At 37.3% G+C, this 18,040-nt stretch overlaps 1 protein-coding gene across 1 annotated transcript in view; it reads left to right on the top strand.

Moving 5' to 3' along the window:
* Positions 1-727: 727 nt before the first annotated feature.
* FAM98B (family with sequence similarity 98 member B) overlaps positions 728-18,040 on the top strand; it is a 41,065-nt gene continuing 23,752 nt past the window's right edge. The window contains exons 1-6 of the mRNA XM_037056105.1: positions 728-837; positions 8,951-9,096; positions 10,241-10,375; positions 13,215-13,393; positions 16,587-16,667; positions 17,274-17,390. Coding sequence (XP_036912000.1) covers positions 767-837; positions 8,951-9,096; positions 10,241-10,375; positions 13,215-13,393; positions 16,587-16,667; positions 17,274-17,390 — 729 coding nt within the window. The 5' untranslated portion in view covers positions 728-766. The remainder of the gene's footprint in view (positions 838-8,950; positions 9,097-10,240; positions 10,376-13,214; positions 13,394-16,586; positions 16,668-17,273; positions 17,391-18,040) is intronic.

The raw sequence follows: 18,040 nt of genomic DNA, 5'->3' as shown, positions 1-18,040 counted from the left end.
TTTTAGATTTAATCCAATGTTTTTTGATTGTTCTATTTTCACCTTTTCTTAGTCGTTAGTTACAAATTTACATTCGATTATTCCTTTAGTGAATATCCTAATGGCAACATGCAATTCTTATTGTTTCTTATACAACTCACATTTTATCAGCAATACAACAGTGTGTATGTGTAAGAAGGTCGTAGATGCACAAATCTGATCATCAGTCTGATCATCAGAGAAAAAGGGGAAAACTTAATGTTAGTGACTGAAGCGTAATAAATATTCATGCTTATTTCAAATTTCATAATGAAACAATGTTATAAATTTGCTGCCCCTTTATTTTTTAAAGTTGGAACATTGCTGCGTATATTCCTGAAAAAGCTATATATGTAGGTACATGATATTACGTACTAATTTTAGCTTTAGATAATTATTATTTCATTTCAGGATTTTTGTTGTAAATTGAGAGGTCCGAGAATCTAATAGGTTGAAAACAGTGTGGGTAGAATCACTATGTTTGCTAAGACTGGTTTCAACACAGATAAGACCTAGCACAAAGAATGCTTTTTATGATTATTTCTATTATTATTTTAGAAAGTTATTATTGTTACATAAAGCCGTTTCAGGCACTGAGTATTGATTGTCTCTTGGCCGGAACCTTTCCGTCCCCCGTCAGAGGCTTTCCTGGGCAATTCTGGTCAAGATCCCGACCGGAACCTTGGCGCGGTAACGCTAGTTTCCGGCGGGCTCGTTAGAGCGGTGAACATCTGTGGGCCAAAGGACTATGAAAGGGCCAGAGCCGGGTCCCGAACCTACGATGGAAGGAGACGTGCTGGACACACTAGAGTCGTTGGGGTGAGTATTCCAAGGGATGTCTTTCCCCTGAAAACCTAAGCTCTCCCTCAGCTTGGCTGCTGCAGTTTGCACCCCGAGGGCCTCTACTGGGCTGAGGCGGCTGGGTGCAGGCCTTCTTCCCTGCCTCGCTCCCTCCGGCGCCTACGGAGTTAAGAGGGAGGCGGGAAAGAAATCCGTTTGGAGGGTTGGGGGTGGAGTAAGGCCAGAGAGCTGGGGCGCGTGGCCCCCTGTTCCAAACTCCTTGCCTGGGAACTCCGCAGCCTGGACTGGCAGCACTGGCGCGAAGTGACCCGGCTGGCATCAGCTCGCCCGGGAAGCCTGTCCCTACCCTGAGGGTGTTATTTTTGTTTACGTAGTTGCCGCGCACTGGCGGAGGAGGTGCTGCAACCCGGGGTGCTGCTGGGGAATGTCCGTCTCCTACTGTGTACAACCGGTGGCTTAATTAGGCCACGGGAGCGAATCTCTCCTGCTTCCTTGACCGAAAATATTTTAGTTCAACCCATTCATTCAACCATTTCATCCGTTTGTAAACAACGTGTTTACATGGTGTTAATATGTGTTCGTTAGTGCATATTTATGTGCTAGACTGAGGAAAAGACAGTAGTTTACATAGTCGTTGTGGCTACATAGTATGTACTGATACATACAATTCAGAGTGGTGATTGCTATGAGAACTCCTGGGTTAGTGAGAATACTTCCAGGCATGGGGAGCCATTGCTCTCCCACAGCCTTAGCCTGTTTTTCTTCACAGCCGTTATTCCTTTCCCAAATTATCTCGACCCGCACGTTGTCTCTTGAATGCCCCTGCCCGCATCCCCAGCCAGCTCCAGGAAAACAGGTGCCTTTCCTGTTTTATTCCCAACACAATACTACCAGGGTATCTGTCACAGTAAATCGTGGTTGAATGAATGAAGAAGAGTTCAAAAAAGAACATGCACAGGGGTAAGCATAGGGCCAGATAGTTGAGAGTCAGAAAATACACGTCAAAGCCATTAGAACTATCTGTACAATTGTTTGTCTTGCCACATGCTGGAGTTTCTTGAATGGATTAGGTTGTACCTTTGAAATGCAATTATGAAGCTTGAAACCCCGACTCCCTTTATCTTTTCCTGAAACTGCACTTGCTTCTCCGTGGACTGCTACTTTAGATCCGGATAGTAACTACCTTGCAATGACCCACTGTTACAGAGCCTTGCAATTAGTAGATCCTGAATAAAATGTTTGCCAAATGAGGAACCAAGCCAGTGACTATTTACAGGGCTTTTTTTTTTTTTTTACTTCTGTGAAATCCCTTGGAAATTTTCACTTTACTTGGTTAAGGGAGTAACCAAAACAAAAAGTTAAAAGACTTAAGTGAAGTGTTTAACCCTCAAACAATTTAAGGTCCCAAGTACTCCAGAGAAGAATGGGGAATTCTGGTCCAGGCCGTGCTGCTCAATTGGTTGGAGGTCCTCCTGCACACCAAACTGTGGAGGGTTGGATTCCTGGTGAGGGCCTCTGCTTGGGTTGGGGCTTTGGCCCCTGGTTGGGGCTATATGAGATGCAAACAATCAAGTCTGTCTCTCACATCATTGTTTCTCTTCTCTCTGTCCTCCCCCCCCCCCAAAAAATCAATAAGGATGTCCTTGGGTGAGGATTAAAAAAAAAGAATGGTGGGATTCTGTAAATTGTTTATGAAAAAGGTTGTCAGTTCTTTTTATCCTTCTTTAGTCCTTGCATTTTTTTTTGTTATAGGTACTTGAAAAATGGAGTTTACTATAATCTTGACTCTTATTAAAGAAAATTAGATTCAGAGTATTCAATATAGAAAGTAAAACTTTACACATTACAGAGTTGATTTTTCCTGGAATAACTGAGGGCAAAATTTTGGAGTTTAGAATTTCCTATAATGATAATGAAAAGTAGAAAAAAAGTAGTTGTTTACTTACAATAGGAGTTATAATTGAACACTTTTAAAATACTATCTATGCAGATTGTGAGTAATGAATTTCTTTGGTGGTTAAAATGTGAGATATCATGAAGGCACTTTTGTCAGATAGCATAAGAAATTAAAGAAAATAAAGGTGGACATCTATGTGAAAGAACAATTTAGTGATATAGTCTATTACAAATGAAAACAGGTGAGAAATAATTTACTCAGCCCTGGCTGGTGTGGCTCAGTGGATTGAGCACGGGCCTTCGAACCACACGATCGAGGTTCGATTCCCAGTTAGGGTGTATGCCTGGGTTGTGGGCCAGTTCCCAGCAGGGGACTCATGAGAGGCAACCATACACTGATGTTTCTCTCCTCTTCTTCCTTTCCTCTCTAAAGATAAATAAATAAAATCTTTAAAAAAAAGAAATAATTTACTCATCTGTGAAGGGAGCAGGCTGGAGCAGATGGTTTCCGATGTCCCTTTCAGTCCTGACTGTCTGATTTTGATAACAGTGGATCTCACCCCCAACTGTGCATCAAGATCATGTATGGAGCTTGTGAGAAAAAGATTGCAGTCTAGTACATATTACAGACTGACTGAATCGTGATCTTTTTGTCCTCCTTTCCCACTCAGTCTCACCCTGTCAACTCCTATTGATCATTCCTATTTCAACTCAAATGCCACTTCCTCAGAAATCTATCACTATTCCCTAAGACTATATAGGTCCTCCTGTTATGTTATCTTGTTTTTTTGTGGGGAAGGTGTAAGCATGCATTTCTAAAAAAGCTTCACAGCTTAGGTTGAGAACCACCATAATGGAGAGAAGTTTATTTCAAATATTTATTGAGCCTAACTCTGTATTGGACACTGTCTGAGGAGTCAAAGGTAAGCAAAATAGAATTAGTCTCTGTCCTTATGGAGCTACAGTCTAGTTGAGAAAGACATGATCACACAGATATTTATTAACTACAAGTGCTTTAAAGGGAATGAGCAGGATGAGATAACATAACAGGAGGACCTATATAATCTTAGGGGTTAGTGATAGATTTCTGAGGAAGTGGCATTTGAGTTGAAATAGGAATGATCAATAGTCAACTGGGTGAGATTGAGTGGGAAAAGAGGACAAAGGTGTCCTTACAGTGAGAACAGAATAGGAAAGACTTCAAAGTAGAAAGGAGCCTGCTGTACTAGAAGAACTGGAAGTAGGCTAGGTGGGTAGAGGGTAGAGAGCAAAAGCCAGAGTGGTGGAAGATTGGATCGGAGAGTTCACCGAAGGTCAGGGCATGCAGCACCTTTTAGGCTGTATTGTGTTGGGGTAGCCAAAAAGTTCATTTAGTTCTTTTTCCACAGAATAAAAGACATTTTTCATTTTCACCAATAACTTTATTGATCTGGATATTTTGAGTATGGTGGCTATCTCCCACATGGTATAATGTTGATTATTCTCAGTGTCTTGATTTGATCTCTGTCAACTTCATCTACTCTACCCAACTGTGGAGCATCGTCCCGTGAGAAATCTCCAGCCCGAAACTTTGCAAACCACTTTGACATGTTCAGTGAGTCACAGCACCTTCTCCATACACTGCACAAAACTTTTTTTGTGTTTCAGTCGCATTTTTACCTTTCTTGAAATAATAAAGCATAGTATGCTGAAAATGTTACATATTTCCTTCTTCAGTGTTAAAATGGCTACATAAAAATTCACCAATTTTGATAAGTTTTTTTTTAAAAATGCACACTGATATGACAGCTGTCACAATACAACCCAGCAAAATTGATTTCAATGAAGTTAAAGACAACTAAGAGCTGTTAGAGCCATCTTATGGAAAAAGCCCAAATGAACTTTCTGGCTAACCCAATAGATATTTTTCTTTGTCACCTCAGCAATGGGACATGATTGAAGGATTTTAAATAAAAAAGGGAGTGATTAGATGTCTAGTTTGAAAAGCTACCTTTGTCAACAAGATAGAGAGTGGATTGGAGAGTTTAGTTAGTCTAGACAAGAAGTGATGGTTGCTTAGTGGCAATGGATATGGAAAGAAGTGCATTAGGGAGGGGACTTCATGGTTGATTGGATATTAGAGCTAAGATGAAGGTGTTATAAGGATTCATTTCTGCAGTAGGTATTCATTTAGCACCAAAATGAAATAATATACTTTGGAATCTAAAATGGATAGGGAAGAAACTGAAGACAGCAGGGAGCTAGTCAATACAGAGAATGTAGATGGACCAATGGAATGGAGGTAGAGATGATATAAAAGAACAGTTGTAGGTGACTGGTTAAAAGAGCAAGCTGAAAGAAAAGATAGTAGGTGTGGTCAGAGAGTGTTGTATTTGAATCCGTGATTTCCAAGTTGGAGTAGTTCCAGGCAAGAGGGTGGCTCACTGCCATGTAGTGGCGGAGGTTGGCAAAGAGGGAGTTCGGGAATTGAGAGCTCGGGGTGCGGGATAAGGTATACATAAGACTTTGAAGAAACTTAATATAATGGCAAACATGGGAATGGAAAGGAAAAGTGAGCACAGGAAATGTTGGGGAGTACCTAAGAGGTTGGTAGTTGAAAATCACAAGAGAAAGAGAGTGGCCAGTCTGACTGGCTTGAGCCTGGAGAGAGCAGGAGGTATTTATACAAAAATGAGGGAGCAAGGATACAAATTTTATACTGGGAAGCAAAAAGAACAGATGCTACCATCTGATGGAGTGAATAAACTAGGCAAAGCTACAGGTGGTAGGGATGATTTTTCTGAGATTGACAATGTAAGAGAGTTGTTGTTTATGAATGGGACACAGGGAGAGAATTGGGAGGCAGGAATAAGTGAGGTGCTGGATCAGTGGCAGGCCAGTAGGTTGGGCAGGTGACGGGGAAAGGGCCTCATTTTGTATGTTGGCTAATAAAACTAGAAAACAGAGTAAATTAGGCCTTGGCTGTGCCTTTGTGGAGGTTTGCTAGTGGCCCTGCAGACTGAAGACTAGGTTACCACTTTGAAGTGCCACACAGGCGGCTATGGTTCCAGTGTATGGAGGACTCCTGGGGGAGTCTGGGCCTAGGGGAGGTGTCTCCAATGCTTGGAATAAGACGAGCACTTCCCTAATCAAGTACGAATATTAGAACAAACTAATAACAATACCTTTCAGGTCACTATGGCAACTAAGTGGGGTAATAAACATAAAGCACTGTAGCAGTGGCCTACCATAAGAGCCGTTTATAAATTTTAGTTGTATTAAGATTGTGATTGTTATTAGATGTTAAGTTTGTTAAATGCATTTATTTTTTTCTTTTGATTTTTATCAGATTTCGTGAACTGAGACATTAGGGCCTGTGAGATTTTCTCCCTCTGAATTCCTTCTTTCTGGTGATCTAATCAATTTTTGTTATATTGTGGTTGGCATTTGAGTGAAAATAATTTACCACCAACTATATGAATTTAGGTACATTTATTCAAAGGTTTATGATTATTGAAGAAATGCAAGTAAGTAGGGGGAAATAAGATGTTTACACTTCAATCTCAATGAGAGGCACTATAAGATAGGGAGGAAAGTAACTGCATAGAGGAACCAGTGTTGGGTAGAGGAGCAGAGACAGTGGCCCAGCCCTAGGTCTGCCTGTGCCTGCCTGCACAACCTGGCCAGGTTGTTTGCTTAGTTTCCTTACTAGTGTAGACAGAAGTTTCACAGTTCACATGGAGCATCTGGGGTCAAATCTGGGGTAAATCAGCATGTCATGTAATTATTTTCTTATCCAAAATTGGATAATACTAACTTCAAAGTATTACTATAGAGATTAAATGAATGATAAATACACACACACACACACACACACACGCGTATACATACATCTATGAGTAGCACTGTGCCTGGCCTACTACTTAAAGCAGGTATCCTAACCTTATTAAACCTTAATTTCTTACTTGCAAAATAGGGATTTGAAAATATCCTTCATGAAGATATGACCAGAGAATTCAGAGAAAAAGAAATGCAAATGGCCTGTAAACACATGAAAGGATGTATGGCCTTGCTCATAAGAGAAATGTAAATTAAAACTATATGAGATACCAGATGGTCAAAAATCCAAATGTTTGACAACTTTGGTGCCTTGTAAGGAATGGGTATTTTGGTACCTGATGGTACAACCCCCTGTAGAGGAAAATATAATAGTATCTAGCAAAGTTACATATTCACTTACCTTTTGACCTAACAGTCCCACCTCTAGGAATTTATCTCTGGTATACAAACATCTGCCAATATTTTATAACAGCAAAACACTGCACTAACCCAAATGTCTGTTCTTCAGTGGGGGTGTAGTGAATAAGATATGGTGCATTCAGACAGTGGAGTGTCCGGTTTTCTTATCCAGAATTAGGATAATTTTATTGTATAGTAACAATAAAAATGATTGAGTAATATTTCTCCTGATCTCTAATATGTGTGTGTTTGTGAGAGAGGGTATATATGTGTTTAAACCAAGGAATAGGTCAGTATATAGTAGGTTACCTTTTATTTAAAAAAGGAAAAGTGTATATATGTTTAAGTGTGTATAAGGTAAAAGCATTATGGAAAGGCAACCCCAAACTAATAAATATGGTTATTTATGGGGGAGGGAGGGAGCAGAGTGTGGGGAACAAGACTGAGATTGTAAACTAGATGTGTCTGAATGTACCTTGCTTTGTAAATTAGACTTTGAAACCATATAAATGTTTTACATAATTATAAAGCAAAATTAAAAATGAAATTAGAACAAAAAAAGAGAGGCAGATCCCTGAAACTTAAAGCAAAACAAAGCAAAGGTCTGTTAATATTTTGAATAGGTGGTTTAATCACATGGAAAGGAATTTTTAAAACTACATCCTTGCTGAAATATATTCTAAAGATAAAAACATAAATTGTTTTTAGTGATTTTATTGTTAGTAATAATTCTGGCTTTCCTACTTTGAAACTATATGTAATTTATATTTATTTTTACTAGGATTATGTAAATATAAGAAACCAGATTTTTAATGAAAATAGTTCAAAAGCCCTGGCTGGTGTAGCTCAGTGGATTGAGCGCGGGCCTGCGAACCAGAGGATCGAGGTTCGATTCCCAGTCAGGGCACATGTCTGGGTTGCAGGCCAGTTTCCAGCAGGGGACTCAAGAGAGGCAACCATACATTGACATTTCTCTCCTTCTCTCCTTCCCTTCCTCTCTAAAGATAAATAAATAAAATCTATTAAAAAAAGAAAATAGTTCAAAATAGATAAAAAGAATTTTAGAGACAATAGATGAAAATGTAAAACCAAGTAAGTAAAACCCCACAATTCTTAACTTTGAATTGGAAATAGCAATGTGATCTCCTGATATGATTTCTCTTAAAAAGATACAGTACCAGGTTGGGTGATCTAAATACCATTAAAAAAATTAGGGCTTCTTAAGAAATGGCCAGTTACAGGTGTAGAACAGGAACATCTATCTTGTCAAAGAAGTCAAGGAAAGCATTCAGAGAATACTGAAGATAGTCAAATGTGGATGGCCTCCCACTAAGCGAAGATAGGACTGTTTGAAAAGAAAAAAGGACTGCAGTGGCTTAAAATGCATCAAGTGTGTTAGAATTTATAAGCTTATGTGAAAAAAAGCTCAGTGGCCAAAGGAGTGACAAAGTAGGAAACTAGTATCTAATTCAATTAAGATAATGTACAGATGATTAAAAGATTTAAGGTTCTATTCAAACACATTTTGTAGCAATGTTTGAAGGTGTAAAATTATAAGTGGTTAGGTTAAAATGATCTCACAGGTCTTTTTCAGCTGTAATTTTTTTAAATTTAAAATTTGCATCTGTTTTTTCACGACTTTTTTCTTATTCCTGTAAGTAGTATTAGATTTTGTTCCATTTGACTTAGTGTTGTATGTAATTTTTCTCTTAAAATTGGTTAATAATTTTACTTAAAATGTTAAAATATAGGAAAAAGCCAAATGTTAAGTATATAGAGCAGAAATCAGCACACCATTTCTTTAACAGACCAGATAGTGAAAAGATTCGGCTTTGCTGGCCATGCCGCCTCTGTCACAGCTATTCAGTTCTTTGCCTCTGAGACAGTCTGTAAATGGATAGATACATTGATTGGCTGTGCTCCAATAAAACTATTTGCAAAAACAGGCAGCAGGCTGTTATAAAAGAATATGAGGCTTTCTTTCTTTTTTTTTGACTTTTTATGTCTTCTTTTCTAGGTATAAGGGACCACTGTTAGAAGAGCAAGCCCTTATCAAGGCAGCCGAGGCTGGACTGACTTCACCTGACTTTTCAGAGCTCTGTGTTTGGCTAGGCTCTCAAATAAAAGCACTGTGCAACTTGGAAGAAAGTATCACTTCAGCTGGTATTGCTATTGTGTTTATTTTCTTTTTTGTTTAATAGTAGAATGAAATGAGAGCTTATGATTTATCTGCAGTGTGCCCACTGTTCAAAAAGAAATCATTAATATGAAGAACTTCATTATGTTATGTTAAATATCTTTGGATTATATGTTATATTAACTAACCCAAAATTTGGTCTTAAATTTGTATGAGATTATAAACAATTACTGTGTTTCTGCTGTCTTAACCTTAGTAGTTTTTAGAAAGTGTGGAGTCTGAATTTGGTTATTTAAAAAGCTTAACTTTTGAATACTGCATATTTTGAATTAAGATTTTTATTTGTCGTTGTTTGTTCTTTTTGTATTATCAAGCCTGTGACTCAGGACATGGGCTCTCTTAGGAATGCTTTTATGAGAAGTTCCTGCACTACTTCATAAAAAAGCTTAATTCATTACTATCTCAGTACCTGGAATTGTTGTGTGTCCTTGATTGGTAGAATTTCAGATAGTGAAATTAAATGAAAAATAAAAAAACTATTGGGCATTTGCAAAAGTAAAGTAGCCTTCTATTTTCAAGCTGTCCTCTTAAATTGTTTTTTCCTTGCTAAATCTAATAGAATTTACTTGAAGCAAAGTAAAATAAGCTAAATTTAAAACATGTCACACAGGCTCCCATATAATTATATTATGAAAGAAAAATAAGCAGTGAGGTTTAATTAGGTGATGGCATTTATTATCTGAATCCATAGAAATGCAATAGAAATGCAATAGAAATGGGTCATTTGCTCTGAAGCCAGTTAATAATTATAACTGCAATAATGCTTTTAATATCTTAGTTACTAACAAAATATTTTCATTTTATCTGCTTTTATAGAGTGTATATTGGAAAATACTTATTGGATTTAATTGTAAAAATACTTATAATCTCATGATTACATGTTTATATTCTTAAATCGATACTGAGTGTTTCTGAATGAAATGTTACTTTGAATGTAGACATTGTTTGGTTATCTTTACCTAAGCTTTGGGGTCACACATGTAAGGATTTAATGTCAGAGAGAAGATTTAGACTCAAATGTAAAATTAAGATGAACAAGCGGTAGATTTTATAATGTCAGATTATATGGTAAATATTCAGTAAATGTTCTATGATTTTTCTTTGTTAAAGGGGGAGATGACCTAGAAAGCTTCCAGCTTGAGATAAGCGGCTTTTTAAAAGAAATGGCCTGTCCCTATTCGGGGCTCACATCTGGAGACGTGAAAGGCCGTTTGAAAGAGAAGGACGACTGCTTGAAACTCCTACGTAAGTTACCTTTCTTTGAACATTGAAGTACCCATGTTGGGTCTGGTTTTGTTATTTTTCAAGTCAAAGTTTATGAATTTTCATTAATGAAGCATTAGATATCTTGTGTATATAAAATGTTTTAATATTTGACTTAAAATATGAAGCTCACTCAAATATTTATATAAATGTAGTATAAATTCTAATAATATATGCTAAGATTTCTAACATTTATGATTTATTTGCCCAATCTACAATTCCTTATGTTTGTGATTTATATAGTATTTTAGTAATTTTTCCTTCATCTAATTCATCTCGTAGCATTTATGACTAGATGGCTAAAGTTGGTGATCTCTGAAGTCTTATTTAATCTTAAAACTCTTTGAAACTAGTCTACTAAGCAGTTTATAAGATCTTGTTTTAGTAATAGGCACTGAGTGATAGCAGGTTCAAAAAAACGTTTTTGATCACATATGATTGTACCAGAGACGACTCTAGGCATTAGGGATACCAGTTTTTAAAAATGGCGACTTTGTGCCACTGGAGTTCTTATGAGTGTGGCTTCTTTTCATCAGTGGTTAATTTGGAGTAAAATTACCCTATATCCAAACAATTACCATAAATAAAAATCCATTTATTTGTATTGGGTCTCTTGAAAAGTTTTTTTAGTTCAGTTAAATTTCATGCTCTTTTGAAAGTTCTGCAGACAATGACCATTTGAAAGAATTTTCTAAAATTGGTTATTGAAGATTTCTGTTATTTTAGGGTGTACCATTTATAAAGACATCCATGTGCTGCAGTCCTTCTAGGCTGCAGTGTTAGTCATGTTTGTTGCACTAGGGCAGAAATTGTGCGTCTGTGCTTAACTGGGGGTGGCGGTAGAAGTGTTGCCATTTGAACTGCATTGTGTGTGTTGGGACAAAAATCATGTCTCCCCCTTCATTTTTTATACTGTTTCTCCATCTTTCTTCCATTCATTGTGGGTCATTGATTTAATGAACCATTGTCAATTAATAACATGGGCCTGAGAGCCAAAGCATCACCAGTTCCATTCCTAGTCAGGGCACATGCCTGGGTTGCTGGCCAAGTCCGGGGGGCAGGGGGCAGTAGGGGGCGTGTGAAACATTAAACCACACATTGATGTTTCTCTTCCCTCTCTTTCTCCTTCCCTTCCCTGCTCTCTAAAAATAAATAAAAAAAATATTTTTAAAAAAGTGTATAGATGGTAGATATGTATACTAAATATACATACAAATATATGTCTAAAAAGATAGCCAAGAAACTAATAATGGTGACTGCCCCTGGGGAAGGGGAATCTGGGGATCTGGGGTAGGAAGAAGGGTTTTCACTGTGGTGTTTACCGTTTTCATTGATTAGCATTTTAAATACTAGCCAGAACTCTTGTTTGTACTATTACATGGAGCACATTTCCATAGAACAAAGGTGGACTTCAGTCAAGTTTGTTTCCAAAATACAATGTTGGAGAACTGGCGATCTCTTTTAATGAAGTTTTGAAATCAGAGGGACCTTGGCATAGTCCACATAAGCAAACATTAATACTTAACTGGTCTCAACTTTTTGTGGGCTTTTAGACTGTCTAACATGTATAGATTGCATGGAAAAGTCCTTAATTCAGTGGCCGTCAATCCTGCCTGCCCATGAACATCACCTTGGGTGTGAAACAAACCACTCAGATGCCCTGCTCCTACTTCAGAGCTGGTTCAGAATTTCTGAGGGAGGGACCCTGGCACCTGTACTTCTAAACTTTCTCAGGTATTTTCTCTGTTCAGCCGAAGTTGAAATTACTGTATTAAAGTGTGTGTGTGTTACTTTAAACAAGTAAAAACTACTGTAGTGAAAGTTACTTTAAAATAAGATTATAACCATTTAAGATTTTCAGTAAGTTTCTTTAATGTGGCTGTAGAAATGATTAAATGAAATGGTGGCAGTAAAGAGGTGGTCTGTCTTGAAGGCAAATAATCACTCAGCTTCCTCTCTCTGCTCAGAAATTAGTTAGAGCTGTGTGTTTTCCCCCGGCTTGGGCACTCTGTGTGTGTGAGGGAGAGGATAGTTATTAGCGTCTTAAACATTTTTATACTTAAATTATTGATTTACTGGTCTGTCTTTCATACTGGACTTTAAACTCTGGTAGGCACTGTGTTTTTTTTTTAAGTTTTCTTCCTGCCCTCTTCATCATTAACAGTATTGTTTGATGATAACACAGCATGAGATCTATCCTTTTAGCAAGTTTTTAAGTATTTAAAAATTACAGTATTGTTAACTACAGGTGCTGCACCATGAAGTAGTAGGTGACCAGGACTTCTTGTGCATAGCTAGCTGATCAGTGTGTCTCCATCTTGGCTTATGGGGACTGTGCAGGGTCCCTCTAATTTCAGAAGTTCATTAAAGTGGATCATTAGTTCTTAAAGAATTGACATTTGACTAATAACTCTGTTTCTCCCCCCCTCCTTTGGCAACCACCGTTCTACTTTCTGCATTATGAGTGTGACTGTTTTAGGTTTCTCATCAAAGCGCTGTGTAGTATTGTGCTCCTGTATCTGGCTTATTTCACTCTGTACAATGTCTTTCAGGCTCATGCGCGGTATTGCACATGGCTGGATTTCCTTCTTTTCAAAGACTGAATGATGTTCCATTGTGTTGTGTCCATTCTACATTTTCTGTATCCATTTGTCAAGGAAAACTCATCTGTATCTTGGTTATTGTGGACAGTATAGCAATGAACATGGCAGTACAGATCTCTTTGAGATCCTGATTTCAGTTTCTTTGGATATGTACCCCCAGAAGTGGGATTTTAAAGGAGTTTGTGTACATTTGAACATTATTTGTTTTTCCCTTATAGTATTTTTAAGTACAGAGCTTCAAGCTTTACAGATATTACAGAACAAGAAGTGTAAAAATTCTCAAGTAGATAAAAATAGTGAAATTTATCAGGAAGTCCAAGCCATCTGTGATACCCTTGGTGTTCCCAAGTCAACAACTTCTGACATTCCACTTATGTTAAACCAAGTGGAGTCAAAGGTACGTATTTGTTCTATTTTTCTTTCTCCAAAATTCAACTAAGTGCTTACATGTTAATGTAAATGTTGTATTAAAAAATGAAAATATTTCCTTTAAGTATAAGATACACATTTCATTTCATTTCAAGAGAAGTTTATCTTCATGAGAACTAAACTTTGGATTTGGAGTTAATATGCATGTGACCTGATTTCCCTATAGAATATACTCGGGCTTTGTGAGAATTACATGATAGAAATCAATTTGCAAGCGGAAGGATCGTTTTCCTAAACAAGGTTGAAATACAGTTTGATGAAACAAGTAGAGTTAGGCTATAAAGTCAAAGGTAAACTAAAATTTTTTATGGAGATTGTTGATAGAATTGCAACATGGTTGTCTTTGACAGTGAGCAAGCACAGTTTCTGGTGGATCAGCGTTTAGTAAGTGTTTGCTGTAGAGTGGATGAATGAGTATCCTGATGGAGGAAAAACAACTATAAACTGTGTGCCTCAAGCTTTTTGAATTTTTTTCAACTTTTAAACTACCCTTTATCCTAGTCAGGCTGTATGTTAGACTGCTGCTCTCACAGACCAAATTCTGGCCTAATTTCTAGGTTTCATAGGAACCCTGTAAGGCGATAATACAGGGTTCATTTTAAAGGAAGAGAAAATTCTCACCCTCAATAGGTACTTAAGTACCTCAATAGGTACTTAAACTCCATTTTTAGGCATATTACTTTAAACTAAATTCTTGAATAAAACACTTTTTTGCATTGATAATTTATGAACTGAAAAATAAGAAAGGTTTGTTAATGTGAGAATTTTACTATCATTAGATGAAAATACAGTATTAAAAACTTTTTTTGTGGGGCAGGGGGACTAGAACTTGCAAACCAAAGAGTAAGTTGGTAAATCCCAGCTCAAAAGCATTGCTCTGGAGTTAAGGTACTCTTCGGACTTTTCTTCTCTTTTCCTCTGGATTAAGAATGAACTGGGGTTGGCTAAAATGTCTGGGACTGTTTCAAAATGAGACTAGTTTCTGGGCTCTTTCTAATAGTGTGCATTTACATGCACTATTAGACTTTTTCCTTTTATGGGTTTCAGTTAGTGTTAATAATATCCCCAAACCTCTCTTTTCTCAACTTAGAGCAGCTAAAATGCCCATGTTCAAATGCTGGTGGCCTGATTATAAGGGAGTTGTTATTACCATGGTCGTCGTGGTTGAGTGTGTACCTGAAACAACTTCCTTCTGCATTCAGTTCCTATCAAAGCAAATGCTTCCATATATTTTTTCTTTTATGTGTGATGTATGCAGAAGAGACTTTGCCACTGTTGGGAGGAAAATTATTAATTTCTAAAGCTGTTTAAGTGACTCTAAAGTAGTGATAGTAATATTAATAGCAAATTATAGCATCTAAATATTTATATGTAACAGTTCGTTGAATTCTTAGGTCACCTATAAGGAGGTAGGAATTGTTATCTGCAACAACTACATGAGGCAGCTGAGGTAATAAAAGATTTTATGAATTGGACAAGTAAGTTTCTAACTAGTGAGGGTTACAACCCAAGCACCATCCTGCACTCCTCACTCCTTGACTCCATCACAATTCTCAGACTAGTTGAAACTGTATCTAATGTTGAAATCCCGGGAGTGTGATTACATGTAAGAAACTACAGATATGCATTTAGAATCCTTCTTGAGTGAGGAGTTAAAAGTAAAACGTTTAGAAATATATGAAATAATCAAATTGGAGATATTTACAGTAGTTGGGGAATCTACAAAAATGGTATATTTTAAGAAAATAAGTTAATTCTTTACAGTATGCAAGAATTGTTTCAGTCATTGAATTGTTATTCCAAAGGTAGATTTGCTGTGACACGAATAAAGATTTTAAGCCACGGGACCCCTCATTTACACTTTTTTTGAAGCTAATTTTTTTAAAACAGCCTCTCAAGATACAATTTACATGCCATAAAATTCACCCATTTTGTCCTGACCTGTGTGGCTCAGTGGTTTGGCCATCATCCTGCAAAGCGAAAGGTCACTGGTTCGATTCCCAGTCAGGGCACATGCCTGGGTTCTGGGCCAGGTCCCCAGCTGGGGTGCCTCTAAGAGACGACTGATTAATATTTCTGTTACACATCAGTGTTTCTCACCCTGTCTTCCCCTCTCTCTGAAAATAAATAAGTAAAATCCTTTAAAAAATTAACCCATTTTAAGTGTGTAATTCAGTGAATTTTAGTGTAGTTTTATCATATGACCATCATCAAAATCTAATTTTAGAATATTTCTGTTACCCTCAAAAGAAACTGTGCCCATTTCTAGTCACACCCCTTCACCACCACCAGTCTCCAAGCTAATTATATGTTCATAATTCTGAATTCTTTCTCTTAAAGAGTGCCTCCCAACATTCAGTAAGCTTCATTCCCCTAACCCTTGAACTGTTCCTGATTGGCTTACCTACTTACCGATAACGAAGAAACTGTAAATATTTCATTTTGTTTTGAAATATTTTCTTTAGATGATAAGGGGTTCACCAGATGGGAGCATAAGTCCAACTTAGGCCTTCATTTCTCCATCGTTTTCTTCAGGATAAATGACCGTTAATTGGAATAACCCCCGATATTGCTAAGGCAAAAGTGAATGCATAATATGTTCTTCATGGAAAGAAAAATGTTTTAAGTAATTTAAATTGGCGGCTTTGCAAGAATAATGAAATGTGTATGTGATGACTGTAAGTGAGAGGGCTTGCCCTCCTGTGTTGTCTTGCTGAACAGTGAAGCTGGAATCCTTACAACTGGAATGTGTATGTAGTACTTAATTGAGAAAATCAGTGTGTTCATCAGAAGTGTTAGTGTGCTTTTTGAGAATTTCCCAGGATGTAAGAAAGTGCCATCTTAAGAAATTCCAAAATTATTTTATAAAAACATACAATCTTCACAGCAGAACCTTGTAGTAGCTATTTTAGCTGTCTGTGTACATTATTTCTTATTCTGGAAAGGAAGATGTGCTATAGCTTGAATTAATATAATTAGTGTTCTTTGAAAAAAGATATTCTGCCTTGTAGTGATATTTTCCCCAGTATATAAAGGTATATTTTAATTATTTCACTGCAACATTTTATTTTTTTGAGCATTTAAAATACCATTTTCAACAAGAATAAGATTGTTTTAAATTAGGGATTTACATTTTCATAATCTTTTATATTTACTTTTAGGTGAAAGCTGTTCTCTCAAAAGTCCAGAAAAATTATGTGGGAAAACCACTGCTGAAAATGGATTTAACTCGGGAACAGGTGGTAAGTGTCCACCACCTACGCCCCCACTGCTTTTTATTAATTTTATGTAATTCAGTTAATGAAGATGACTTAATTGTATAAGTTGACATCTAGATTTTATAGTATATAGCATGCATTTATTATTTTGGAGAATTAAAATGAATTGATATTCTAGAGTAATAGGTCCCAACATATTTCTTCAAACAGATTATTAATTTTAAAAATATCTGGGTAAGAGTATTTATAGTCCCCAATATATTAGCATAGCTGTGATTTGAAAAGGATAGTAGCTCAAAGCCAGCAAGAGGGGATGTTACTGGTATTTGTTTTCCTTGTTGGTCCCTACTACTTAGCATGTATATGTTGTACTTAAATGAACACATTTGATTGAAAATGAGGTAAATTTACCAGTTGTAAAGATTACTTGTTTAATATCATCTGAATATCATAAACGTTCTATCATATACTCTATTAAATAATTTACTGTAAAATCTCATGGGATTGGAAAATGGTCATCAAGTACAATATCTTTTCAATCAGGGAATATTGACCACGGTTCTCAAATTTCTTTTATGTGCATAATAAAAGAGTCTAAAGTTTATGATAATTTGTTTCCAAATTCTTTAGGAACAACTGGAAAGAATCAATGATGCCCTTTCCTCAGAATACGAGTGCCGCCGGCGGATGTTGATGAAACGGTTGGACGTGACAGTGCAGTCTTTTGGATGGTCCGATAGAGCAAAGGCAAGGCTGTTTTCCCGTGTGTGTCCTGTAGGTGGTGCTCTGGGACAGCGTTTCAGGCCCTCCTCTGTTACGTAACTGTGCCACAATTGCACTGGATCATTCTCTCTGAAGCACGTCCCAGGCCAACTACTGGTCTTATGTAATGGTCCTGGCCCTATGTAAATTTCTGTTTACAGATACCTCAGTTTCTACCCAAATCATTCACATTTATTTTAAACTCATAGCTGTTGTGATTTATGCAAGGATTGCATGAAAGAAGGTATCATATGAGACAGTGAGAAATATAGTGAGCAACTGGTCAAGAAGGCGGGATATAGGAATAGGTACAGGTAGTACTGATGTGTGAACACGTCTTCTTAAAAGTGGCTTAAAGCTGTGGAGCGTGGTCAAGTTGAAGAGGGGGGTGGAGGGTGGAGGCATCTACAAATAGACTCTCTTCAGGTAGCTTTCTAGAGAGCTAGCACCTGTCACTCCCATTGTGCCTTCAACCTATACCCAGGCTTGTCTTGGACTCCTTGCCCTACCTTGCAACATAGTCTGGAAACTCTCCAGACAGTAAGCTGGGACAGCTGTCGGAAATCTTTCCCTTCTTCCAAGGATCACTGTCCTGTGCTCTGTGATGTCCAGTGTCTAAAAAATCACTGGTTTAC

The sequence above is a fragment of the Sturnira hondurensis genome, unplaced genomic scaffold (assembly GCF_014824575.4).
Source record: "Sturnira hondurensis isolate 20B ecotype Veracruz unplaced genomic scaffold, ASM1482457v3 Scaffold0008782, whole genome shotgun sequence".
Taxonomy (NCBI): Eukaryota; Metazoa; Chordata; class Mammalia; order Chiroptera; family Phyllostomidae; genus Sturnira; species Sturnira hondurensis.
The sequence above is the reverse complement of the archived record's forward strand: the minus strand, read 5'-3'. Positions and strand labels throughout refer to the sequence as shown.